Source organism: Urocitellus parryii, chromosome 8 (genome assembly GCF_045843805.1).
Source record: "Urocitellus parryii isolate mUroPar1 chromosome 8, mUroPar1.hap1, whole genome shotgun sequence".
Taxonomy (NCBI): domain Eukaryota; kingdom Metazoa; phylum Chordata; class Mammalia; order Rodentia; family Sciuridae; genus Urocitellus; species Urocitellus parryii.
This window is the reverse complement of record NC_135538.1, coordinates 289,796-316,005: the sequence shown is the minus strand read 5'-3', so window position 1 is coordinate 316,005 and position 26,210 is coordinate 289,796. Positions and strand designations below refer to the sequence as shown.

The 26,210-nt window shown below is 43.1% G+C and overlaps 2 protein-coding genes across 5 annotated transcripts; one reads left to right on the top strand and one right to left on the bottom strand.

Annotated features, from left to right (window-relative positions):
• Positions 1–86: 86 nt before the first annotated feature.
• Positions 87–10,744, top strand: Pdcd2 (programmed cell death 2). 3 transcript variants are annotated; one of them, XM_077801760.1, is made up of 7 exons: positions 87–384; positions 548–784; positions 1,558–1,689; positions 4,584–4,687; positions 5,619–5,732; positions 5,921–6,103; positions 10,652–10,744. In XM_077801760.1, the coding sequence occupies exons 1-6, from the start codon at positions 102–104 to the stop codon at positions 6,077–6,079; spliced, it is 1,029 nt and encodes a 342-aa protein (XP_077657886.1). In that variant the 5' UTR covers positions 87–101; the 3' UTR covers positions 6,080–6,103; positions 10,652–10,744. The 3 variants fall into 3 exon arrangements, with proteins under 3 accessions (XP_077657886.1, XP_026236536.1, XP_077657887.1); XM_026380751.2 differs by lacking the exon at positions 10,652–10,744 and having other exon boundaries at positions 5,921–7,007; XM_077801761.1 differs by lacking the exons at positions 5,619–5,732; positions 10,652–10,744 and having other exon boundaries at positions 5,921–7,014.
• Tbp (TATA-box binding protein) lies at positions 9,137–25,358 on the bottom strand. 2 transcript variants are annotated; one of them, XM_026380748.2, is made up of 8 exons: positions 25,261–25,358; positions 22,053–22,219; positions 18,999–19,393; positions 16,843–16,930; positions 12,107–12,198; positions 11,361–11,528; positions 10,256–10,350; positions 9,137–9,721 (listed from the first exon to the last, which is right to left on the bottom strand). In XM_026380748.2, the coding sequence occupies exons 2-8, from the start codon at positions 22,104–22,106 to the stop codon at positions 9,642–9,644; spliced, it is 972 nt and encodes a 323-aa protein (XP_026236533.1). In that variant the 5' UTR covers positions 22,107–22,219; positions 25,261–25,358; the 3' UTR covers positions 9,137–9,641. The 2 variants fall into 2 exon arrangements, 1 of the variants encoding a protein (XP_026236533.1); XR_003300052.2 differs by lacking the exon at positions 9,137–9,721 and adding an exon at positions 10,872–11,053 and having other exon boundaries at positions 10,273–10,350.
• Positions 25,359–26,210: the final 852 nt, after the last annotated feature.

Below are 26,210 nucleotides of genomic sequence, written 5' to 3'. Positions count from 1 at the left end.
CTTCCGGTCCTGCCGCACTTCCGCCTTGCGAGCGATGCCAGGCTTCCGGCTTCCGGCCTGGGCGAGTTCCGCTTCCGGCCCAGCGGCCCGCACTCGCCCCCATGGCGGCGGCCCCGGCTCGGCGGGTGGAGCTGGGCTTCGCGGAGCCGGCGCCGGCGTGGCGACTGCGCAGCGAGCAGTTCCCCAGCAAGGTGGGCGGGCGCCCGGCGTGGCTGGGCGAGGCCGCGCTGCCCGGGCCTGCGGCGCTGGGCTGCGCGCGCTGCGGCCGGCCGCTCGCCTTCCTGCTGCAGGTGTACGCGCCGCTGCCGGGCCGCGCCGACGCCTTCCACCGCTGCCTCTTCCTCTTCTGCTGCCGCGAGCCGCCTTGTTGCGCCGGCCTACGAGGTGCGGCCGGGCCCAGGCGCGAGTGGCGAAATTCTCCAGCTATAAATGAATGCCTTTCCATAAATAAGTAAATCGCTTTACAAGGCATATGGCATAGAGACTCATGTTGGGATTGCTGTTTTGTGTCGCTGGACGTTTTTATGCCTTTTCTCTTTATTCTTAGTTTTTAGGAATCAGCTACCCAGGAAAAATGAGTTTTACTCCTATGAGCCACCATCTGAGAACCCTTCCCCAGAAACAGAATCTGTGTGTCTCCAACTTAAGTCGGGCGCTCATCTCTGCAGGGTTTGTGGCTGTTTAGGCCCTAAAACGTGTTCCAGATGCCACCAAGCACACTATTGCAGTAAGGAGCATCAGACGCTAGATTGGAGGTTGGGGCACAAGCAGGCTTGTACCCAAGGTAAGTCCTTTTTTTTCTTTTTTAATCTCAGCTGTTTCTTAGTTTCATCCAACACAAATATTTTATTTCTAGGTTACATTGGAAAACAGAGTACAGTTCAAAAACTTCATTGCTGGTAATAGGAATGTTTTCATAAGAGTGATAGTAAAGTCTTCATCAATGTTGTGTGACCAGCCTTGCTCTAATCACAATCTGTGAACCTAATCTAAAATACCAGCACTACAAATATCAAAATTTAGTAGGGAAAACTGTTACTATGCAAAACATAATATAGTCACACATTATTTCAGTTAACAACAGGCAACCTGCAACAGTGATCCCTGAAGTCTACAGGAGCTTAAAACTTTGCTTAGTGGTCAACACAAGACTCCTGTGTTTGGGGTGATGCTGGTGTAAATATGCCTACTGTGCTTCCAGTTGTGTAACAGCATTGCAGTGGTCATGCACAGTACAGACTGCTTGATAACAAGTTACTGTTGTTTATGAGTTTACTTCTTATTGTCTTACAGCACACTCCTATTTAAAAAAGCAACTTACCATAAAACAGTATGCTGAGTTAGGCCAGCAACATGTTCTTATGTTGTCATGACTTTGACTGCATGATGAGGCTGTCAGCCGACTGACCTGCCCACCCCGTTTGTGAGCACATCCTGTCCTGGCTTAACAATGAAATCACTCAAGGACATGAGGCGGTACTTTAGAAATGGAAAATGTACAGATTGTCTTCAAAACCAAATGGTTACTTATGATGTTGTTAATATAATTTGTCTTAGATCATTTGGACCATACAGTTCCAGACCACAACTTCCTTTTTCCTGAATTCGAAATTGTCATAGAAACAGAGGAGGAGATTGTGCCTGAAGTTGTGGAAAAGGAAGAAGACTTTGAGATCACAGGAAGCATGGGTAAGGAGTCGGCATCAGCACTCATGATAAAATATGGTAGAAAGGGCTCAGTAGGTCAAGAAAAGTGGTCCTGAGAGGAATGGACTCTATTTGGAGACCATAAGCTGTCGAGTGAAAATACCCTTCCTGTACCTCCCTGGCGTGTGTCAGGTACATTCTGCTTCCTAAAAAACCTGGGAAGTGAGTCAGGTACTACAACAAAACCCTGGAATCCTAACTGCTTGGAAGGCTGAGGCAGGAAGACTGCAAGTTCAAGGATAGGCTCAGCAACTTAATGAGACCCTGTCTCAAAAAATAAAAAGGGCTGGGGATGTAGCTCAGTGGTAGTGGTAGAGCACCCCTGGATTTAATCCCCGATACTACAAAAAAAAAAAAAAACCAAGATGCTGGGTGCTGGAAATTTGGAGGATTATCTTAGGTCCCAGATCTGTCCCCCAGATGGAGATGGTAAGAATACCTGGTGGTGTTTGGTTTCTCTTTCATCTTGCCAGCTTTACGTGCATGCTCGTATCAGCTTCTCTGGAATTCATTCTCTGGGTCGTGTCTGTGCTGATGAGTACCCAGCACCTACTCAGTTGAGGGACCATCTGCACACATTCTCAATGACATCCTGAAGCTGTCCCACATTGCGAGTGAGGAAGTTGAGGTTCTGAGTATAACATGCTCTGGTCAAAATTACTGATAGGTGTTATTATTCAAGCTGGAGCCTAGTTATTGCCAACTCTAAAACCTGAACTCTTATCCACTTCAACAGGATTACAGAAACTGAAACTAAGAATGTCAGCTTTCTGGTTTACAGTTCAGTCAGCTCATAGAGTCCAGAACACTTATTGAGAGTCCTGCTTTGTGCTTTGCTTCTGCTGTTGAATACAGTGGGAAGCAGCAACCTCCAGTGTTGGGTTGTCTTGTGGAGGAGCCCAGATCCTGCTTAGGGAAGTCAGGTTCCCTGTGTCGACCAAAGCAAGTTCAGGTGCTGTGATGGTGTAGAAAAATGTGGGGGTGGGGGTGCATGTATTTGTATGTGTGTTCATTATTGCTTGTGGTTTTAGAAATATTAAACATTGAGTCATGAAAATGCTTTCCTTCAGGAAAATGGGAGGGGTGGAAGGCAAAGGCTGGGCTTGGCATCTTGTTTCATGTAGCTGCCACTATGTAAGGATTTATATCACCATGAAGTGAAACTAAATTTTAAAAGTAGTCACTAATCAAAAATAAATGAGTTAGTCTCATAACCACTCTAAAACTATTCTAAATTACTTAGAAACATAGTGGGGTTTTTGTTGTTGTTGTTGTTTTGGTACTGTTGAGCTGAGAGCCTCATGTGTGCTAGTCAAGTGTTTTATCACTGTGTTACATTCCTGGGAAACAGTGATTCAGCAGTACCTCCCTGATAGGATCTACCTCAATAGAGAAAAGACAGCTTTGGTGTTACTGTTACTTTGAGATGGTTGTGTATTAGGGAATGAAGCAGATGAGTCACCATGTTGGTCTGTTGGGCATGGAAGAAAGATGGAAAATGTAAGATTAAATGAACACCCTGTAGGTCTGAGTTTATACTGAAAGCATGGCTGTGAATTTCTGATTTATCAATCTGCTACAAAGGCTTAGAAATAAAAACAATCAACTCAGTAGCAGTGGGAAGTCGTTTTTTTTTTTTAAATATGTTTTTAGTTGTTGATGAACTTTTATTTATTTATATGTGGTGCTGAGAATCAAACTCAGTGCCTCACACATGCTAGGCAAACACTCTACCACTGAGCTATGACCCCAGCCCAGCAATAGGCATTCTTGATGCATAAATACTATTTCTCTTTAAAACAAACACAGTTTCTTTGGACAAGTGGTTGGTTCCAGAATAGGGGAAAAAAGCACAAGATGCTAGGTTCAAATAGCGTTGGAACAGTCTTCCAGAGATCAAGGGAGCAAAGACTAATAGGGCCGTGTCAGAACTCAAGAACTAATGTGAAAAGGCTCCAGGTGGCACAGGACAATCTGAACATCCATAAGAAGAATACTAACCAGTATTAAAACACTTTGCATGGCTCAAGGATGATACTTTGAAATGTGTAAATAAAGGAAAATTTGTGTCTTTCAAGGGGGTGGGTAGCTGAAATATTCATAGTGAGATGTCTGGGGTTCATTCAGGGTAACTGAGTTGGGGCCTTGAAATTTTAGTTGGCGCTGATTCACTATAGTATTTCTGATTTTACATGTGTTCAACCTTTTCCATAACAAAATGCAAAAAAAGAAAAAAAAGTGTCCCATGGGGGGATGTCGTCCTGAACCTAGGTTTGGAGTTCCTTAGTGGAGGAGGTTGGCAGGAAGCCAGAGGGAACATCAGAATGTCATATAAGGTCACACTGAAGCTTTCTCCTACACTGGATGTAGGCTGCTCTGGTTCCTCCTTCCATCTTGGCTGTGCCAGTGAGTACCACTAATTAGTGCTCTTGTGATTTTATTAGTGGTGAAGTGTTACTTCAGCCTATGTAAGTCAATATTGATCAGAGTGTTTTGATACATTACAGACAAAAGGTTGTCTTGGCAGCCCCCAGTCTCAGGGTGGCTGGAATCCCAAGAATGAATGTGCTATGGAAAATGGGTGTTGGGTGACTGAGTGTGTGTGCAAGGAGACTTGAGTGAGAGTAGCCATAAGGAGGGTGCACGTTGGTTAGGTGTCCTGTGTGTTGGGCAGGGTGCTTGGCTTGGGTCTATAATTTGGGAGCAGGCAGAGTAATGATGTACTACTACATGAAGCACCTAGAAATAAGCACCAGTTTTAATGTGTGAGTTAACAGGGAAATCTGTTGGTTAGAACTGGGTTCCCTTCACATGTGTGAATTGTTGCCATGTGGGATTTTTCCTGTTTCTGTAAAGTCACTGTGTTGCTTTTCCAGATGAAGCTCTTGAGGAAGAACTGGATTCCATGGCAAAGCATGAATCTAGGGAAGATAACATTTTCCAGAAGTTCAAAGCTCAGATAGCCCTTGAACCAGAGCAGGTAAAAGAGAATTTATACCTCTTCACTTTATTTTTCTGTTTTGTTTGGTGAGTGTGGTCCCTGAGAAGTGACTCCTAAGCTAGTCTCTTCCTTCAAAGTCCACAGACATCTTGCTACTGTGGTATTTGTACAGATGGGGCACACAGAAAGGTGCTTTTGCACTTATTCTCCACTTCACATTCCTGAATTCCTAAAGGTATACTGTTTATCACACAGGATTCATTTTCTAAAGCAAGCATCAGCCATGAGAGATGCAGTATTGCCTAAGATACATGACATTTAGACACCACTGGCTATGCGCGCGTGCGCATGTGCGCGCACACACACACACACAGAGCCAATTCTCCAACAGATAAACACTTTCCTCTATAACTTCCTTCACCACAAATACATACCTAAGATAACTCAGCTATATTCCTAAAAACCAGTCACGGAATCAATTTATAGGAAGGATTTGACCTTGACCTATATTCCAAACACCAAGAAGGTGGTTTTTAGCAATGATTCTGCTTTTAACAAGACAGCCACTTGATTGTTTTGGGAAGCTGATTTCAATGAATTTATTATAGGCACCGTGTTTCACTAGGTATTTGTCCTTTTGGAAATGCTTCAAGTTCCTTACATGTGTTTGAAGGTAAGTACCAACTCAGGCAGCATTTTGTATAGGAAGGGGAGTCACACAATGTACTTCCTAGATGAGGATTCTGATGGGCTAGGAAGAGAAGGCATCATGTAGGAAAGTAGCTGAAGTAGTGGCTTTGAGCCAGTTGAGGCAGCATTACCGTACACACCGTGAACTGCCTTTCAGGTGAGAGCCACATCACACACTGTGGAGCCTGTGCAGCCCCCTAGATGATAAATCAGAAATTTCTACCACTGGAAACCATTGGGTGAGGTGTTCCTGTTTGAATGTGGTCCTTGCTGATTTTAGATTCTCAGATACGGCAGGGGTACTGAGCCCATCTGGATTTCTGGTGAAAACATCCCTCAAGAGGAGGATATTCCCAACTGTCCCTGTGGTGCCAAGAGAATATTTGAATTCCAGGTATGGCCTTAAGTTAGGACTATTTTAGTGTATAATCACCCTGCTTTGTTTCTGAACATTTAGAAACTTTACCAAAGTAGCAGGTGCCCATGGGACAGTAGTAATACAGAAAGTGCCCTGTGGTGATGGGAGCAGATGGTGTTCTATGCCACAAGGCATCTTACTCACCCCCATGTCACTCTCCTCAGGTCATGCCACAGCTCCTGAACCACCTCAAGGCAGACAGACTGGGCAAGAGTGTTGACTGGGGCATCCTGGCTGTCTTCACCTGCGCCGAGAACTGTAGCTTGGGCACTGGCTACACAGAGGAATTTGTATGGAAGCAGGATGTAACAGATACACCTTAAAGACATCTTCAAGCCCTAAAAAAGGTTACTAACATCTTACGGCCTTGCAATTCCATCTCTGATTTTATCCCTAAGAAAGTAACTGTACCAGAGATGGAGGAACAAAGATGTGGCTTGGGGCCTTGTTTAGTGTTAAATATTTCTAAAACAATGTCCAGTAATGGAATTACGTGAATTTGGGTACATCCAAGTGAAAGGTTATTAATGATACACACTTAACACGGACACCAAATGAGCGGGAGGTCTAAATTAACACCAAGCGACCATTATATCATGGTATGTGTTTTTGTGAAAATATTTATACATGTATATGTACAAAAATATAAATTTGAATATAAATATAAAGCTGCACACAACTATGAACTGGTTTATCTATGAACAGTGGGACTAAGTGAAATAGTCTTTTTACTGTGTACTATTCTTGTATAATAAAATGGGTTTTGTGCCTTTTTAAGTCAAACCATCTCACTCAGAGCACTTTTCCACCTGTATTTGCAAAGGCAAAGAGAGAGCTAGGTAAAATTCTAATGGACTATTGTTTGAGGACAGAACACATTGAGATACCCAGGAACTAAAGCAGCAACAGAGCCTGAAAGGAAAGTGGCACCATCCAGGACTGACCTTTGTCAGCCAGGGGCCCTGCCTACAGAGAAGACAGATGCCATAGTCTGCCTTCATCAAGGAACTGGACAGAGTGAGTGCCTGCCAGGGAGCAGCCTGAGGCAAGCAATGGTTGGCTTCAAATGGGCCACGTTCTTTCTGGTCCATCTGTAGACAAGTAGCCAAAAGGCTGGTTTCATGCTCACATTCCTTTTAGCCCAGAGTGGCTTCAGAGGGACAGGGTGGTGGTGGCTTTGAAGCTGGGTGCTCAGTAGGCGACAGCCACCACATGCTGCTAGAGGTTATTGTCATCAGCTAGTGGCAAAAGTTGGTCACAGCACTTGGTGGGAAAGGCAATGGTTTGGGTCTTTGTGTCCCAAAAGAAATAATTACTTAGAATGTGTTAGGGTCTAAATGGTAAGAGCTGCTATTTAGGGACATTAAAAATTAATAATACCACATAAAAATTTTGAATATGTTAAGCAACTTCATTGCCACTCACAACATTTGAAAACACCATAAAATAAGCACATCACCACATTGCCATGCTCCTACAGGTGTCAATCACTGCCATCTAACATACTCAAGTGCCCTGCCTGGCTCACACACTGCCTACTCTAGAGAGCAACGTGCTCCACTCTGCCTTTTTATCTCAGATATCTTAGTGCTGGTGTAACAATCCTTTGACAGTTTCAGAGATGTGTTGGGGAGTCACACAGACTGTGTGTTTGTAAATGTGGGTGAAGTAAATGAGCAATTGCAAGGTACTGGGCATAATAGCATAAACTCATCAGGCTGAGGCAGGAGGAACACAAGTTCAAAGCAACATCAAGGTGCTAAGCAACTCTCTAATAAAGTATAAGATAGGGCTAGGGATGTGGCTCAGTGATTGAGGCCCAAATTTAATCCTCAGTACCCACCCCCACCAAATTCTAGCTAATAAATGAAAGATTAAAATTCCATCATTTTGCAACCCACTAATGAATTACAGCCCTAGGAATTACACAGCTGTATCTGTAGTAAATATATGCTAAATGAGCATGAGTCTATAGCTGGCAAAACCCAGATAAGCTCTACAAGCCATCTAGCCAGTGTTAGTGTCTAGGAGTTTCTGTGGACTCTGGATAGACAAGTGTGAAAAGTGCCTCTGGGCCACTTTGCACCTTATGCTGAGCATTCATACAAGATTTTAAATCTCAAGAGTCCCCGGCCTCTGAGATAAGCACTAAAAAAAATAAAATTATTATTTAAAGACCACTGCATGTCTAGAACTTGTGGTGCAACCAACTACTAAGTTTAGTAATATGACCACCACCTTTTAAACTTTTCATGAAAAAATTTCACTAAGAACTCAACAGAAACCATAATGTATTGAGGAATTGTGAAATGTTGAAGCCACGTATAAAAAAATCATGGAACTTTTGCTCAAGAAAGAACAGAGAGATCTACTTACAGGGAGAGGCATTGCTTTCTTGGACAGATAATCTTCCCAAATGTGCCATGTGACAGAAATACAAGCAAAGGGTATTCTATACACTGCTGCCTTTGGGCTGTAACCTGGTATGACCTATCAACACTAAGAATGTATAAATGACCTTCAACATGGCAGTTCTCATCTGAGAGTTTTGTCCAAAACAGGGGCACTCCCTGAAGCCCTGTGTATAGCAGTGAGCTCTGGACACAACAAGAATGACCATGGTGCAACTAATGCAGGTTGGAGATGTGTTCGATAGACTGTAAAGGCACAAAACCAAACACATACCTTAATACATTTCTCCAAAAGTGGTATCATAGCACCCTCAAAGGACAGACTTGCAGAGGGCAAGGCTTGGAATATAGTTACCCCGGAGAAACAGGCAGAGGGGCAAGGAAGGACAGACGTCTCTTTGATTACATTCCTTGAGCTGTGTGTGATGTATTTTTTACTATACATACTCTGGTTTACAAAAGGAAAAAAAAAATACGGAATGAAACCCAAGAACTTATGTCCATCTGAAAAGAACAAATAAAAACCTTTACTAGCTGGACGTGGTGTCACCCCACTGGCTCAGGAGGCTGCAGCAGGAGTATCACAAGTTCAAGGTCAGCCTTAGCAACCTAGCAAGACCCTGTCTCAAAATGAAAAATAAAAAGCCCTCAATAGAAACGATGCACCAAGCACCAGCCCCACACCTGGAGGATGAGGCCTTCTGCCCTTCAGCAGCTTTGTGAGCTGAAGTGGGTCCTGCAGAAGGCAGCCCCACCTCTAGAGGAGGAACAGGCCTGAAGAACTGTGGGTTTCGGGCCCTGTGCACAGGAATGCACTGCCAAGTGTAGACAGAGGCAGATGCCAAAGCTATCTCAGGCACTGTCTAAAGTAGGTGTTTTAAACAGTGAGACCACGTGACTCTTGGAAGGTATCATTCATAACAACAATTAACACTCTTATAAACTGCATTTATTATACAGAGTACTCTGAAGAAAGAAAAATATGTACAGCCATTTGTTTTCATTAATACATCTGTTCTGTCCTGCAATACTGGAAAGGCGGAATGTGTCTGGCACAAAAAATAACCCCTAAAGTTACAAATTAGAAAAACAACACTTTTAAAAAAGATTTTTTACTTTTCTGGTAGAAATATAAAAACTATGGTTTATGGGGGCAGGGGAATTAAACAAATAAGAAGTCCAATTGTACAGGTGGCTTTAACACTTCTGTCCCTTACACCAACCAACTTGCCAACAGCAGTGTTTGAAATCTAAATATAAATAAATGGGCAGCGTCGCCCACATAGCAGCACAGGCGTGCAACTCTCAGCAGTGCTGCGGGAGTCCCAGAGCAGCAGCAGCTCCTCCCACATCCTGCAGAGGGCCACAAAAGATCGGCCTGGTGTAGCAGGCTGCACCTGAAAGAGCCCAGGAACAGTACCAAGCTGATTCGCTGAAAAGCAAGTGGGTGGGGCAAGTATGGTGGTGGCAGCCACTACGTAGTCTTCCTGAATCCCTTCAGAATGGGGTAGATGTTCTCAAACGCTTCATAAATTTCTGCTCTGACTTTAGCACCTACAAAGGAGGACATATTGGAGCAGAGAGTGTGAAATGGCATCTCTCAGCAGTGTGAGACAGAAAAATCACTTCCTTAAAACTCCAAGTACCATCCTCTCCAAACCCAGTTAATTAACAGATGCAGACATCGAAACACTACTGGCAGGGCCCCTTGCCGAGGTCCTAAGTTTATTTCTAAAACAATATGCACTGTTAGGCAATGCAGCTGGAGATGACGCCAGGCACAAGGCAGGCAGGGAGAACCACTGTCACCTCGATGGCTGCCTCCAGCCAAGCTCTTCTCAGTCTTCCTTTGCTGCCTCAAAATGGTGTTGTTTACAGGCCTCAGTGTCACAAGTCACAGGGCTAACCCCAATGACAAAAGATAGGCATCCTGCCCCTTCCCTGCTGGAGGCTGCCGCACTTCCCCTCCAAAGGGCAGCATTAGGGTGGGAGAAAGAGAGGAATAGGGCAAAGGCAACTGCTAAGGACCACCAGAAAAGCCACCCTCGAAACTCACACTTGCAGACACTGCTCCCCACTGCACTTTACCTGTTAACACAACCTTCCCAGAAACAAAGATAAGGAGCACGATTCTGGGTTTGATCATTCTGTAGATTAATCCAGGAAATAGCTCTGGCTCATAACTAGAAGGAAAATGGCAGAAACAAGTTAGAAGTCGTGAGCTTCCTATTTCCAGATGGAATGAGGACTGAACAAGGGAAACATTGAATAGGTGCACGAACCAGGCCATAGAGCCTCCTCAGGGCAAGGCCACCGTGCCCAACATGGAAGCCCAGCTGGCCATCCTCCTGTGCCTGTCTCTTTCTACTGAACTGGGTTTTCTGTGTAAGACAGGAGCTGTGTCTATATTCTGCTCCCTGATCTGTGTCCATATTCATCCTGGGCAAGCTATTTCCACTTACTACAGTCTCTATGTACTTCTAGGAGCTGAGAGTGACAACCGCCTTTGATGGTATCTCGCCTCCTTAAGCTGTCAGTACTGGCCAGGCAGCTTGAAAAGGAACCTACCCATAGTGACGCTGGCTACCCAATGAACTTGGTCTCTCACATTTGCTGCTTCAGAGAATAAAAGTAGGATGTCACCCTGTGTCTGTGTGTTGAGTGGCATAGTGGGGAGTTTCCCAGGTGAAAAGTGAAACTGTACCAGGGATAAAAGTAGCATGTGCCGCTGGGGCACAAGGGGCGGAGCACGAGTGGTGTGGTGGTCAATGGAGAAGAGAAGATGGTAGCGGGAGATGAGGCTGCATGATGGGCTGCCCCATGAGTCTGCAACAGCAAGCAGCAGGGACAACTAGAGGTGACTCTGCTCGTAGGTCTGATGTAATGCTGATGAAAAGAAGAGCATCAAATTGCAGGAAAAGTAACACAAGGGACTGTAGCTCCAATCCATGTGTTTAAAATGTATTGACTGAGCAACAAAATGATAAGGACACACAAGTGGAATACAGTTCATTCCATTAAAGCGACTGAGTCATCTCAGTAACATGGGAGGTTAAGAGGCAGATGTAGCAGCAGCAGTCCAGTACTATACCTGTGTTCACACACTACCTCGGCATGGACTTCCCCTGAACCAGGTTTAAGTGGCTTATGAATGAACTCTGGCCGAAGGCTACCCAGCACACCTTAGACTTACCTGCTGAACTGCTGGTGAGTGAGCACGAGGCCTTCCAGCCTTATGGGGAACTTCACATCACAGCTCCCCACCATGTTCTGGATCTTGAAATCTAAGAACTTCGCGGGGAAACCCAACTTCTGCACAACTCTGGCATACTTTCTTGCTGCTAGTCTGGACTGTTCTTCACTAGACAAAGGGGGAAAGCAAGTTATTTGTATTGAAGCCAGCTGCAATAATTATTTAGATGAGTAACACAAAAAGTCCAAATTAGCAAACTAACTAAACCTTTCACTCTCTTCCTAATAGGAGGGAAAGATCAACCCTCATTGACAACATCATCGAGTACTGCTGTGTGCTCACAAACTGCAGGCCTACCAAGCAGTCTTTCCACCAGCCAGACTGCCAGAACTGCTGCATTCCTGCATTCTGGCCCACAGATTTCTACCATCTATCTCTCTTAACCCACAGTTCTTCATGAATTTGATATTCAGAAACTTTTTACATAGGGATTTTTTTCATCAGCAGTTTTGATGTTGCATTATCTTACCCCAAATGCAACTGAACTGCATGGATGAATAAGTGCTGCAACATGTGTCTAAACTCATGATAATGTTAACAAAAGGAAAGCATTGCTATCTGAAGTGAGTAGAACCACATGCCAGGTTAACCATAATGTGGTGGCACTGGAAAGTAACCTGCTGAAGTGTGAGCTCAACAACAAGAAGCCAAGAGACTGTGCAACAGGAAAGGAAACCCTCAACTACCTCTTGGCTCCTGTGCACACCATTTTCCCAGAGCTGAAGATGAGTGCTGTGGTCCGCGGCTCCCGTATCCTCATGATTACGGCTGCAAACCGCTAAAAGGGTCAGAGAGAAGCATTAGTGGGATCATCCAAACTGTTGGGTTTGCTGGAACTAGAAAGTGACAAAGAATATCACAACAAATAGGAAAGATCCAGCACATACGATTATCTGTTCTGAATTTCTGTATAGGTCAAGGCAACAGAACAGCCACCGTGAGACCAGGCCACACCAAGGTCTGCCATGTTCTTTCACACATGCATCCCACCACCAAAGCTAACAGTTACACAAATTGGCTCTGGGTATTCTGCTTTTGTTTTATTGTCTGTTGTTTTGCAGTGCTGGGGATGAACCCAGGGCCTCGTGCATGCAAAGCAGGCACTGTGCTACCAGGCTACACTCTCAACCCAGTTCTTTATATTCAATAAACACCAGAAACTGTTTCTATCTTATATTTGCTGTTTATCATGACTAGCATCTGTAAATATAAATTTTCAGTTTATATACAAACCTTCAGTCAAATAAACTAGTAAGCCTTTTCTACTTCCTCAGAGGATTAATAAGCCAGATTATAAGTATATCAATATGTAATGAAGTAAGATCCTATTTGGAGCTGGCCTTTAGAATACTAAAATATTAAACAATTATAAATGCAAAGTGAGAAAAAAAAGTTTTTTACTTTTCTGTTATTTATGTTTTAAACATGTTGGGTTTTTTTTTTTTTTTTTACAGAGAGAGAAAGAGAGAGAGAATTTTTTAGTATTTTTATTTTTTTTTTAGTTATTGGCGGACACAACATCTTTGTTTGTATGTGGTGCTGAGGATCGAACCCGGGCCGCACGCATGCCAGGCGAGTGCGCTACCGCTTGAGCCACATCCCCAGCCCCAAACATGTTGGCTCTTTTAAAACATTTTCTTGCTAACATTTTAATTCACAGGGAAAATCTTTCAATGGTGGATTGAGTTAATGGCCTCAGTTACAAAAAACAAGGCAAAACTTTATTTTCAAATAGCTTAAATTTTTAATATATGATATTTTCTCTTTTGGTACTAGGGATTGGGGATGGAATCCAGGGGCCTTCTATCCCTAGTCCTTTGTATTTTTTATTTTGAGACAGGGTCTCACTAAATTCCTCACGCTGGTCTGAAATTTGGTGATTCTCCTGCCTACACTTCCCAAGTAGCTGGAATTATAGGTGTGACCATCGCACCATCGTATCAGCTGAAATGATATTTAATTAATAATTAATTTAATTAATAATTAAATACGAAAAGATCCTTAATATTTCTAATCAAGATGACTCCCCCCCAGACTGAACCCAATGCCTCAGGCATGACAACACTCTACCATTGAGCTATGCTCCCAACCCCCAAGATAACTCACTGACAAATTAGATTGCTTTGACATTTTTAATTTAAAACTATTGCATCTTCCCCCCCTCCTTACCCACAAAAATGCTAGCAGTATGTTCTAGATCGCATGACTCCCAAGATAAGCCCAATTTCTCAGAATCTCCTAAGTTTCTTCTATATTTTTAATTGGTCAAATAACTACCAGCACTTCCTTAGAGACTGAAAAATGATGCACTGAACTCAGACTGCGATGAGCCAAGACTCATCTCCAGGTGCTTGGTGTGATGCAGACTCACTGACAGGATAATGGTGGATGGTGCCTCAGCTTAGCTCCCTGAGAGCTTAAGACCAAGAACAAACATCTTCGGCTACTGGACAATTTAAGATAAAGACACAAATTCCTGTCACTGAACAGTTTTTATCTCATTTTTTTATGTTATAACTAGCAGAAATGATTGAGACCATATGAGGTACTATAGTCAAGGAGATATTTTTGTTTTCTTATTAAGGAAACTATTAGTTTATTAATATGTTTTAATTCAACATAATATGTACATATATATTTACCTATTTTAAAGTCAAAGGTAAAACCCTCAAAAAAATCCAATAATTCTTATACTTTTTTTAAAAAAATTTTAAGTTGTAGATGGAAACAATAGCTTTATTTTATTTATTTATTTTTATGTGGTGCTGACGATCGAATCCAGTGCCTCACATGTGAGAGGCAAGCTCTTGACCACTGAGCCACAATCCCAGCCCTGATATACCTTATTTTTTTAAAAAAATTTTTTGCTCAATTCAAAATAAAATTGTTAGATCCCTTTTACACCTAAACAACTCCTGTATTTTCCTAAATGGACACTTAGAAGACCCAAAGAGATTAAAATAATTAGGCATATTTAATGTATTCCATATTTTAAGTAGCCCAACTTACTAGTTAACTAAAACACCCCCAAATCTGAAAACTGATTTCTTTCTTGACTGATTAGCACAGCGACTCTAACCTCCACCTATGCCTGGTTTCTCACTGTACTAAAGGTCCAGGTCTCGTGATGCCTTGGGGATTTGGGACGCACCCAAGTCCAACAGGCTGTTCACCCACAGTGCATATCTGCCACAGCTGGCAACAACCCTCATCTGCCTCCTGTGCACAGATCATGTCCAACTCACCAAGGTGTGGCTCTGGATAGTCAGTGTTACAGTGTTGTAAAAGCAACACACATTCAACATACACCACAGTTCATACACAGTACAATACTATCAAGCTGCTGGGTGACAGCAGCTGGCAGTGTCCCTAAGCCATGCCATGGTGAGGGAAACTGGCAAGGCAGTCATCTGAGGGCAGGTGGTGGGCCCAGGAGGAGATGAAATGCCCTCACAAGCTAAGGAACATCTGCACTAGGAAGTACTACTCCTAGTAGTACTAAACCCAGCTCCTTTATTTCCCTTCTGTTGCCTGAAAAGGGGTTGACCATCAAACTAAACTCTTCTCATTCACAGACATACAATTATCAAGATGCAACTATGTTGATACAGTATAACTTCTGCATATGAAACACTATTACTAATAGGTCTTCTTATTAGATGTTCACAAATAAATAGCTGCATTAATTGTAGATGAGCCTTTGCAGTATGTCATCATAAAAATAAAATGTTACCCCAATTAAAGTACTAAAAACCAAGGACTTGCTTGAGGAAACCAGACTTTGGAGAACACAGGCCTGCATTCGAACTCTCGCTGTCAGTTTTGCTGCCAAGGCATCAAAAAGATAATCTGTCTGCTACTCTTCCAGGTTGCAGGGGAGAAGCAGAAAGTCAATCATCATCTTTGCTTTATATTTTATCTAAATATCTCAAAATGGCCAATCTCATCCAAAATCACCTTTGAATTTCACTTATACATGTGTAGAAAAACACATAAGCCGCCACCACCACTGCAAAAAAATAAACAAAACATAGTGAAAGAACTTGAACTTTAGAAGTCCAACAAATTATCAAAACTGACTGGGTAACAGAGGTCCAGGTAAGAGAACTTTCCCAACTTTTCACTGCCCAACACGAGAATCTGCATAGAAGTTTGTTCACCTTGTCTTATTTGGATAAATACTTCCAACTAACCAATTAAAAAAAAAAAAAAAGCTGGTTAGCTGAAAGTAACCAAGCTGATTTGTGGTGGTTATTCTCCTGGTTAGCTTTCAGCCAATTAGATGAAAAGTCAGTTCCACATGTTTACTGATAGTTACGACTGCCCTGCCCTTTGCTACCTCCCAACAACCAGCTGCTTAGATGCTGCTACACAGCTACTGCTTCAAGACATTTGACCAAGGAAATCACAGGAGAAAGCACAATACCCAAGTTCAACCTGCACTGGGAGTTTGACCCAAAGGTGAGAGCTGAGGCACACCCGCAGGGTGTTCGCGAACTGGGCAAACCCAGGTGGGCAGTGACTCCAGCAGACACGCATAACTCAGGCAAACTCCCAGGGCTTCTTGAGATTCCAAGAGTAACTCAATGTGTCCTCTGCTGATCTGCCCAGCTGCACAGGACAGAACAGCTTGACTGGCCAGCATCTATCTAACGATGAAAAACAGAGACCACATTTTAAAACAGTCCCAGTTTCTCCTTCTCCTCTCTCTTCTTTTCCTTACATAAAATTTGTTTTCTTTTGTTAGAAGCATTCGAGTCAACACTGGTCTCCCTGGCACCTGATGCCTCTCTGGTGTACATGCTATAATGCAGGGCCCTGCTTCTGCAGGACAAGCTCCTCCACCTGGGCACTTCCTTCCAATGTCCACTCATTTCTTAATGCAAAGGTTTACTTTGTTAGAAAATACTTCCACTGGCACAGTAATCTCTCCTAGAATCTCTTTACTACAAAAAAATGTAAAAGTGATAGAAAGGTAGAAGACCATATCACAATAAGCTGTCTTATCCTTATCAACTTCAACAACTACCAACTCTTGGCTTACCTTGCTTCATTCACACCCCTCCCACAGGATTAATGAAGGAAACACACCCTGCCATTCTTAATGGTTCATAATGTAATAAATGGGTTCAGATTCTGCTCTCCAGCTTCAAGTGGTCTGACAAGTGTATATAAACTTGCTTCACCTTGCACAATGCTAAATCCCAAGGGACTCACATTTAGCAGCTACAAATTAAAATGTGAATAGAATGAAGTTCTTCTATTCACTGAACCTCAAATATTAAAATGATACCTTTTCCTCTAGAGCCTCATTTTGCTGCTATCAAGAACCTTAAGCACAATACAAACTTTCTGACCCAGAGACAACTATAAGGAAATTCAGTTTTACCAAACAGTTTGAAATACGTGAAAATGCTCTGACCTTGGGGTTATATTCAGCATTTCGGGCACGAAGTGCAATGGTCTTCAGGTCAAGTTTACAACCAAGATTTACTGTGGATACTATATTTCTGAAAGAAATTTGAAAAGAAAACATGATGATTTAGATTATTTAACTTTTACACAATGAAGTATTAAATGCTGATCTAGGAGCCTTGTTCTTTCACTAGGCTTTAAGGAACTGCTGACCCTGTTGAGTGTCTATCAAGGATCCCATGGCATGCTGAGCACCTCACACACTGGCCTCAGAACTCACAGCACACTAGCGGGCAGCAACTGCCAACACCACACGTTCAGATAAAGAATGGAGGCTTCCAGGGAGCACCCTGTGTTCCAAGTGTGGAGCCAGAACCTGAGCCTGTTTCCACCCCTGCCCTCCACTTACCCCTTCCTTGGCTTGCTCCCAGAGAGCCAGCACCAGCCCAACCTAAATCACTATCTGTAATGAAAACAGGCAGGCAAGGACTTCCTCAGTCCTTTACAAGTAAGTTATCTTTTGGAAGAACAAGAATTCAGTTTCTTTAGCAAAGCAAAGGGGCCTGATTTCTCTTCTGATTAGCCTCAGTAAATCAAGATAACCTTCTGGGACTGAGGAACCCTTTTCATTTTTTAGCATTCTTGAATTGTTTCATGAATAACTCACAAAAGAATAAAGACAGGTTTGAAAATCAACTTCATTAGAAACTTAAATAAAAAGGGAAACATGGCAAACTCAGAATTTTTGTTCCATATTTTCCTGGATTTGAAAGCATATAGACTTGAAACGACCAACGCCAAGGACCTAGATCTTTACCACCTAAGAATTCTGATTCCAGAATTCAGGAAGGAGAGATCCTACCTTCACTGCTGAAGTGAAAAAGCATCACTGTCAGAAAGCAGTTCTCTTGAAACTGGATGGCTCATAATTTACTAAGAGGAGGACAGTAAGTAGTCTTTTCTGATACACACTCCTAAAGCCAGTTAGGCTGTGTTTTCTACATCATTTCTACATTTCTACATCAGATCTTCCTTCCCGTCACTCTGCGTACAGACCTGCCTTCAACATGAATCCATCTACAAACTGTGTCAAATAAACTCTGGTGCATCTATCACAAATTCAGTCATATGTTTGGTAAATGCATTCTTATATGTTTTCATTAAATATTTACCTCAACTCTTCACAAACCTACAACATTTAGATCAATAGGGCTCTGAATAGACAGTGAAAACTAAGTAACTTAGCTGACTAAATGTCCAGGGAATGTCAGAAACCACTGCCCACCCCCCCCCACCCCCAACAGGTGTCATTTATGACTTCAGCCACAGAGCAATCCTGAATGCCCATGGAAGTCAACAGCATTCAGGACTATGGGAGCAACAAGGAGAAAAGTGAGCTAGCAGGGCTTATCACTCCAAAGCCACAAAAATAAACATGATTTTGTTTTTAAAACTCTGTGGGGTCAAAAAGAGAACCCAGATTCAGTACTTTGGGTAACAATTAGGATCTATGATCACACACTACTTAGTTCCAAAAATGATCAGCAATGGCTTATAAATGACAGTCATGCAATTAACAAAATGACTAAGCACAGAACGAAACCATCAGCTCTGAACAGCACAGGGAGGGGGCAGCCATACAAGAGCATCTGCAGCTTATAGCTCATTAGCTTCCTAAAGGTAAAATCACATGCTTCTCATGGACACCTGGAAATATCTGCCTGGTTTTCAGGAAGAGGAAATTTTTCCTGCCTCCCTATCCTGTTACATATAGGACCCACTACAAGTTAGAAAAACTCACTTAGGACAATAATAGTCATTCTCGCCTTATGGGAAGACCACAGATTTGTATGCAATCCTCATAATAAAATGGAAAACTGGGACCACCAGGACCTTGCTGAACTGTGCCTAACCCACAGTGCATCAGCTGGAGGTGACGTCTACAACAGCGACCACACCCAGCTCCAGTGTAAGGCCCACGTGCAGGACAAGGGCAGCTTCTGAGGATGCTAGGAAAGCCCTCCATGGGGGGTGGAGGGTGCTGATTCAGGCCACTTCAGCTCTCTTTGGGGAGCACAGCACCACTGTGCAACTTCTGGAGACACAGACATAGCACAGTCAAAGGCTCCTCCACCTTAGGGCAACACAACACAGATTACTCACTGCAGCTGCGGCACAATCCCAGAGCTCTCCGAGGCTGGTGTGGCAGGAGTGATGGGAGTCATGGGGGTCATCGGGGAGGGATACAGGGGCGTGGTGCCCGGCAAGGGTGCGGTGGTAAGAGTCTGTGAGTGGAACAGCTGTGGGGTCTGGCCGGAGGCCCCCTGTGCTGGCTGCTGGGGTGCTGACTGCTGCGCTGCTGCGGCCACCACCTGTTGTTGCTGCTGCTGCTGCTGCTGCTGTTGTTGTTGTTGTTGTTGCTGTTGCTGCTGCTGCTGCTGTCTCTGCTGTTCTTCCAAAATAGACAGGCTGTTGGTGTTCTGAATAGGCTGGGGCGTCAGGCCCGTGCCATAAGGCATCATGGGACTAAAAATGGGGATCCCAGGCGTCATGGCACCCTGCAGAGAACAAAGGTGGGGAGAGTCAGGCTGCTATTGCTGAGCATCTGTGAGCCTTCCTGGTGGAGCTGCAGGAGACCATGAAGCAAGATGCTCTAGAAGAGTGAATTGCCAAGTATCACAGGGACGGTACTTGCTATTCTCAGAAATGTGCTTTCTTCCTTAATCCTGGACATAGCAGACCAGAGCTCAGGACTTGGAAACCACTTACCACAAGAGAACCTGAGAGAGTGGCTTAACCTTTGTAGCATGACCAGGGAATAATAATGGTCTCAATTATTAGACAGATGTACCCTTATTTAAAATGCCACTCCAGCACCTGGGGAGCATCTGTTCCCCTATACATGATCAATTATAGTCATTTTAGAGGCATCCACATGACAGGCACACACACCAGAGACACTGAAGTATTACTAAGCAACCACAGAGAGGATTACTAGAACACTACTCAGAGGTTGATCATTTGCCCTCCCCAAAATATGAATCAGTACAATCTATCAAATACTATCAGTCTGCTTTTCTACAATGCTGCCAAACTTTTCCAGATATTGTTACATTTATTAATTTATCTGTCTTTCAACAACCCTTTGAGAAAGGGAGAGGAAAGCAGATGAGAACAGAGAAGGTGAGCGACTCACCCAGGTCTAGGCCTCAAAGGCAGATGAGCCACAAATATCACTTATTTCTATAAAAATGCTGACTTGAAAAAAACCCAGGCAACAGACCTTTAAAACACTGAGACCCAGCCCAGTGCTTTCCCCTCACCAAGATCCATAGAGCCTACAAAGCTGGGAACAGCTTTCCAAACCTCAACATCATGTGCAACCCTGTGTTTTTCTGAGAAGAGGGTCCACAGGTTTTATTAGATTATCAAATACATGTGAGACCCAAAAAGAGCAATGATTCTTTCTCATTTCCACCACTTATTTGCCAAAAAGCATAAGATAAATTGTTTTAGCAACATAATGGCAAGAAGAGAATACCAGAAGAGGGCAAGATCTATACTGTGGCCTTAACAGTACAAGTGTAATTCTCCTGCAACTATCACTTATTTCTATAAAAATGCTGACTTGAAAAAAACCCAGGCTATAGACCTTTAAAACACTGAGACTAACTAAGGCTTAGAAGGTCTGCCTTACTTTTTTTTAGTCATATGTAAAAGTTAACATGAAACAAACCAGACATACTTGTAAGGCTAAATCTGTAAGTAGAAAATCTTATGACTTCGGTAAACAAAGTTTTCTTGGGACACAAAAGTGATAACAACAAAGAAAAATTGGTAAATTGTACTTCAGAAAGAATGGAAGACATACAGAATACATGGAGTTCTTACAGCTCAATAAAAGATAACAAAAAACTCATAAAAAAAAATTAGTCAACAAGGTGGAGCAATGGTGCAGCCTATAATCCCAGCCTCTTGGGAGGCTGAGGCAGGAAGATCCCAAGTTCAAAACCTGCTTCAGCAACTTAGTTAGAAGTGTCTCAAAATAAAAAAATTAAAAGGATTGGGGATATAGCTCAGTGGTAGGCTGGGCAGCAGACATTCTATAAATAAAGTATATAACTGGCCAATGAATACTTGACATGATGCTCAAGATTATTAGTCTTCAGGAAAATACATTAAAAACACAAATCTTCCCACAGCTGGGGGTCTGCAGGACAGTGTTTCAGCACACATCTGGTAGCCTCTGAGTAAAAGTGGACACCCGCATACATGGCCACACAATGACACTCTGAGTATCTACCCAAAATAGATAAAAAGTGTACACAAACGTTTATGGCACCTTAACACCCCAAGCTGGAAACAACCAGACGGCAGCAACTAGCAAACAGACAAGGGCGCTGCTTGGCAATAAAAAGGGATCATTCTCCAATACATAAACCATACACGGGGCAAAGAAAAGAGACCAACCAAAGAGACATACTGTGTGACTTCACTTATGTGAGATTTTAGAGCATCTGAGCTTTGTTGCCCCTGGACTGGGCAACAAATATGACGGACATTTTATAAATAAAGATATGTAACTGTCCAATGAATTTTGACATGATGCTCAAGATTATTAGTCATCAGGAAAACACATTAAAACCTCACAAAGTATTTCCTAGTTTTTTTTTTAATAACTTTATTTAGTGTGTAGATGTGGTGCAAGGATCAACCCACCTGAAGTATTTCCTAGTTTTAAATACCTCCTTGAGGTACAGTTCAACATACAAAACCCCTACCCACAGAACTGACTACAAAACACACATTTAAAATGGGTAGGGGTTTTTGTATGTGAACTGTACCTCAAGGAGGTATTTAAAACTAGGAAATAATTCAGGGCTGGGGTTGATCCTCAGCACCACATTAAAAATAAATAAAGTTATTAAAAAAAAAAACTAGGAAATAATTTGGTGAGGGTGACCCTATAATCATTTGTAATATCCTCAGTGTTCATCAAAAGACAAAGTGTTTATACACAAACGTGTAATTCGGCTTCCAAAAAGACTCCCAAGTAAAACACTCCTCTGCCCATTCAAAGCCTAACAGAACTTTTCACAATCCAAAGGAAGTTGCCAACAAAACACAAGCTCATTTTCAGCAACAGTGGTTAAATGGCCCTGGGACTGTGCTGTCCCTTGTGGGCACATGCGCCCTACCCCCTACCTGCTGCATTACCTGGGGGGAGGCCAAGCCCTGGGCATATGGTGGCAGGCTGCTGTTCTGATCCATGATGCGCACTTTCTTCAGCACCCGATCTGTTTCTGGAGCATTCCCAGCACACTCTTCTTGGCAACTTCTCAATGCTCTGGGTTACTCTCACACACGGAAAAACAGCGATGCTCCTTGGAAAAGTTTCAAGCTTAATGTTAAGAGCACAGGTAACCTGTCTTGTCTTATAACCACAGTTCTGTGGTTACCCAAACACAAATAAGAAAACCAACACAAGCCTACAGCCTTTTGTTCTATTACATGATTAATTTAAATAGTCTGACAGTACTCAAAATTAAGGCGTCATAACCAACATTAAAAACTAATGAGGAAAAACATCTCAAAAAAATATTGCTAAGCAAACTGTCCTATCAGAGCAGAACATTTATTAAGCATTACATATACATAGCAAGTGTAGTATATAGTGTATACAGAAGCTAAGTTCAAGTTCAGGTTTTTAAATATTTTACCCAATTTTATATCCTCCACAGTGTCTTGGGCATAAGATCCAATAAATATTGAATTAAACCCAATATTTTTTAGGGTCTTTTTTTGAGCTCCTACTTTAATCAAAGATTGTAGAAATTGTGTGATACATCAAAGTAAAAATACTGTATTGGTATCAATGTCATAATCTTAACCAGGGGCTGGGAATGTGGCTCAGGCGGTAGCGCGCTGGTCTGGCATGCGTGCGGCCCGGGTTCGATCCTCAGCACTACATACCAACAAAGATGTTGTGTCCGCCGAGAACTAAAAAAAATAAATAAATATTTAAAAAAAAATAATAATCTTAACCAGGCTTCACTCATGACAGGGAAGCACTCTCAATTGAGCTACATTCCCAGTCCTTAAGACTGTGGCCTGTTTAAATGGGTCCACAAATTATCCAGTGTTGCTGTGAGAACTGACTGAATCAACACAGAATTGACTGAGTTAACAGATCAAAATATACCTAGTTATACAGTAAGCACAGACCAAATGTTAACTACTACTACAATAATCCAGTCCAAACATTTATTATCATCTAATAAGATATTCTTGCACAGAACTAATAGGTCTCAAAGCTGTATGTCCAAAGACCCATGTAATAGTCAATTGGAATTGTCAAATTGATTGGCTTAAGAGATGCCAAGTATTGAGAGGACTATGGGTGTGTCAGTGAGGGTATGTCTAGGAATGACTGGCATGTGAGACAGCCAACTGAAATGGACATCCTCCCTAAGCGTGGGCACCACCAACCAATAGGATGATGGCTTAGATGGAATAAAAGTTGGAAGAACAAGGAATCACCAAGATATGCAAGCTTGATTCTTGAATGGATTTTTGACTGCTGCTGTGTTCTGCTAGTGATTACCCAGAAGCCTTCATTCTTGAGGTAAACTGTTCATTCCTCTTGTTCTGGGGCTTCAGCCTCTTGGACTGTGCGGCTACTGGTTCTTCCAGCTCTCTGGCATTGTGGACTACTCAGCTTCTGATTGTGTGAACCAACCTAATAAGTCCCCTTTTTATAATTATACTTCCTGTTGATTCTGTTCCTCTAGAGAACCCTAATACAACCCACATTCACTTAAAGTATGTGCTGGTACAGAGTAGGCACTAAGATATTTGCTAAAGCAATGAATAATTGGACCCCCAAAGACTACTTATCCTACAAACTCATCATTGAAAAATCTAATCAAAGAAAGCAAGCAAGAGCTCTACTTCTGAAAATGAATACATCAGAGGTATAAGAAAATTATGTTTTCTGAATTTGTTACTTTATCACAATAAAAGTGCTGCATAAAAGATATTAAGATGGAGGGGACATAGGCCCTGGCATCAAATAGTTCAACATGAAGAGCATGCAAATAAGTACTATAAAAACTTGGTAAGCCCAGCAGAGAGTATGCCCCAAGTAAGCTAAGATTCTTGAGAGCAGAAACCAGCACATTATGTCTTTGAAATCTCCACACCTATCTCTGTGCCTGGCATATGGTGCGTGATTGTGAATGAATGCACATCCTCTGTGGAAGAGAAGACAACATAGGCTAAAATCAAGTACTCTGAAGAGAGGTCATTGTTTTCACAAAGCAGGAATCATCTAACTGTGTCAAGCAAGGCAAGTAGAACTTTTCAGTCAAAAGAAATGAAGCACAGAGACAAAAATAGAAAAGCATGCAGAGTGCGAGTGACAAGGTTAGCATTAGGCTGTATGGAACGTCACTGCAGGAGATGAGACAGCAGCCATAGGAGGTCATGCTACCAGAGTTTAGATGTTATTACATACATAGGCAGTAAGAACAGTTACAGGATTTCAAAGTGCAGCATGAATTAGATCTACTTTGCAAGTGTGGTTAAATCTGAGAAGAGAAAACTGAAGACTGAAAATTCACTTCAAAGAGTCAGTGCTATGGTTGAGTAGAGAGGTAATGAAAGTAGAATTTAAAGCCCTACATATGATGCACTTATCTGGAACCTCTGCTGTCTCCAGACCACTTTTTGCGCACTAAAAGTCTCCAGAAGGAACGGTTTGGTTACTGAAGGTTAGGGACGTGAGCAAACTATTCAGAGCTCACTTCTCAACAGTGGCACAGACCATTTTTCCTCACCTGTACCATACAATCGCACGTTGAGTACTGCACTTATCCATCTTCTCATGGAAACCGGAGTATTAAATTAGGTATTTCTGGGAAGTGATCAAATTAATTCTGCACAGCCTTCTAGCTTTGTCTGGATAACTCAGACATAAATCTCTTCCCAAACAAGCCTACCCCATGTTTTCAGAACCCATGCTGGCTTGATGGAGACCTTGTGAAGAAAGTGGCGTGTTTCTTTCTCAAGTTGTTTAGGTCTGGAGCATGACTTCGCAACAAACCCACCCTGTGGCAGCAAAGCGGGCGGGCTCCGGCAGGTGAATCTGCCCTCTGGCCAGCGGCAGCGTAGGGCAGGCAGACCTGCGTCCTCGATGCTCCCTGCACCCCGCGCTCGGCCCACGGTTAGCAGCAGAGCCGGTACTGGGCTGCAGCCGCGGCCGAGCGGCCGGTACAGGCGTGAGGGGCCGCAGCACGAGCGGAGCAACGGCCCCGCGGGCCTGCGCGCCCGCCCGGCGAGACGCCCGTCGCGGTCTCGGGCCTCGCTGTCGGGGTTGCCTTCGCCCAAGCCCTCGGGAAGGAGGGAAAGCTGAGCGGGCTATTACCTGAGTCACTGCAGAGACAACGACGCACCTCCGCCAACGAAGTTCAGCCGCAAGTGGCCCCGGCGCCCGCCACGGCGACCCAGGCCGACCCCACTAAACTCCCGGCGCGCGTTGATAATGTCACTTCCGCCAGTCCCTTCTTCGGCTTCAGCGGGTTGCGCGCGCGGCGTCAACGGGAGGCGTGGAAGTCGGTCACTTCCGTCGTTTCTCCAGGAGTTTGACGAAAGGGAAACGCCGGGCGGAGCTCTTTGGTAGTTCCGGGACAGGGCGGGGCGAGGCGGGGTCGTCTTGCCAGAACCTTTTCTAATTGGTCCTTGCCGGACGCGGGAAGAATACTGGTTTTTAAATGTTGGATTTCTTTCTTTTCTTTTTTTAACCAACTAGCGGTGTACCCTTTCGAAGCTAACAACTCCAACTCGGTGTCTTCTGCAAAGCTGGGTAATCATAATCATAGAACTTGCCCGTTAGAGTTGTGAGTTTGCGTGAATCATGAGCAGTGCGTGGCAAATGGCACTCACGTATTCCTTACCAAGTTCGCAAATGCGAACTTGCAGAATGAGGAAAAACAGAAGCAGATGGCGTGTACTCACACATTCATTTATATTTTAATTCTACTACTACCACCTCGTGCGCTCCTCACTCTTTGTGGTTGTCACAAGATATGATCTATTGCTGCTTCCTGATACTAGGCATATTCATATATTATGTTGTTTGCTTATCTGCTTCCTTTGTATTTCTAATTATCAGTAAGGTTGTGTGTTCTTTAAGAGTGAGAAATTGTACTTAAAATAAGTACCCAGGACAGAACCTGGCACCTTGTTAACCTGTGGAGGACTAGAATAAGCAGAATGGTGATCTGCTCGGGCCATGACCATTAAGGAAAATCCTTTGTTTTATTATATGGTAAAACATGAGAAAAGGTTTTAAACAAGTACTTTTTAAAAAAATCT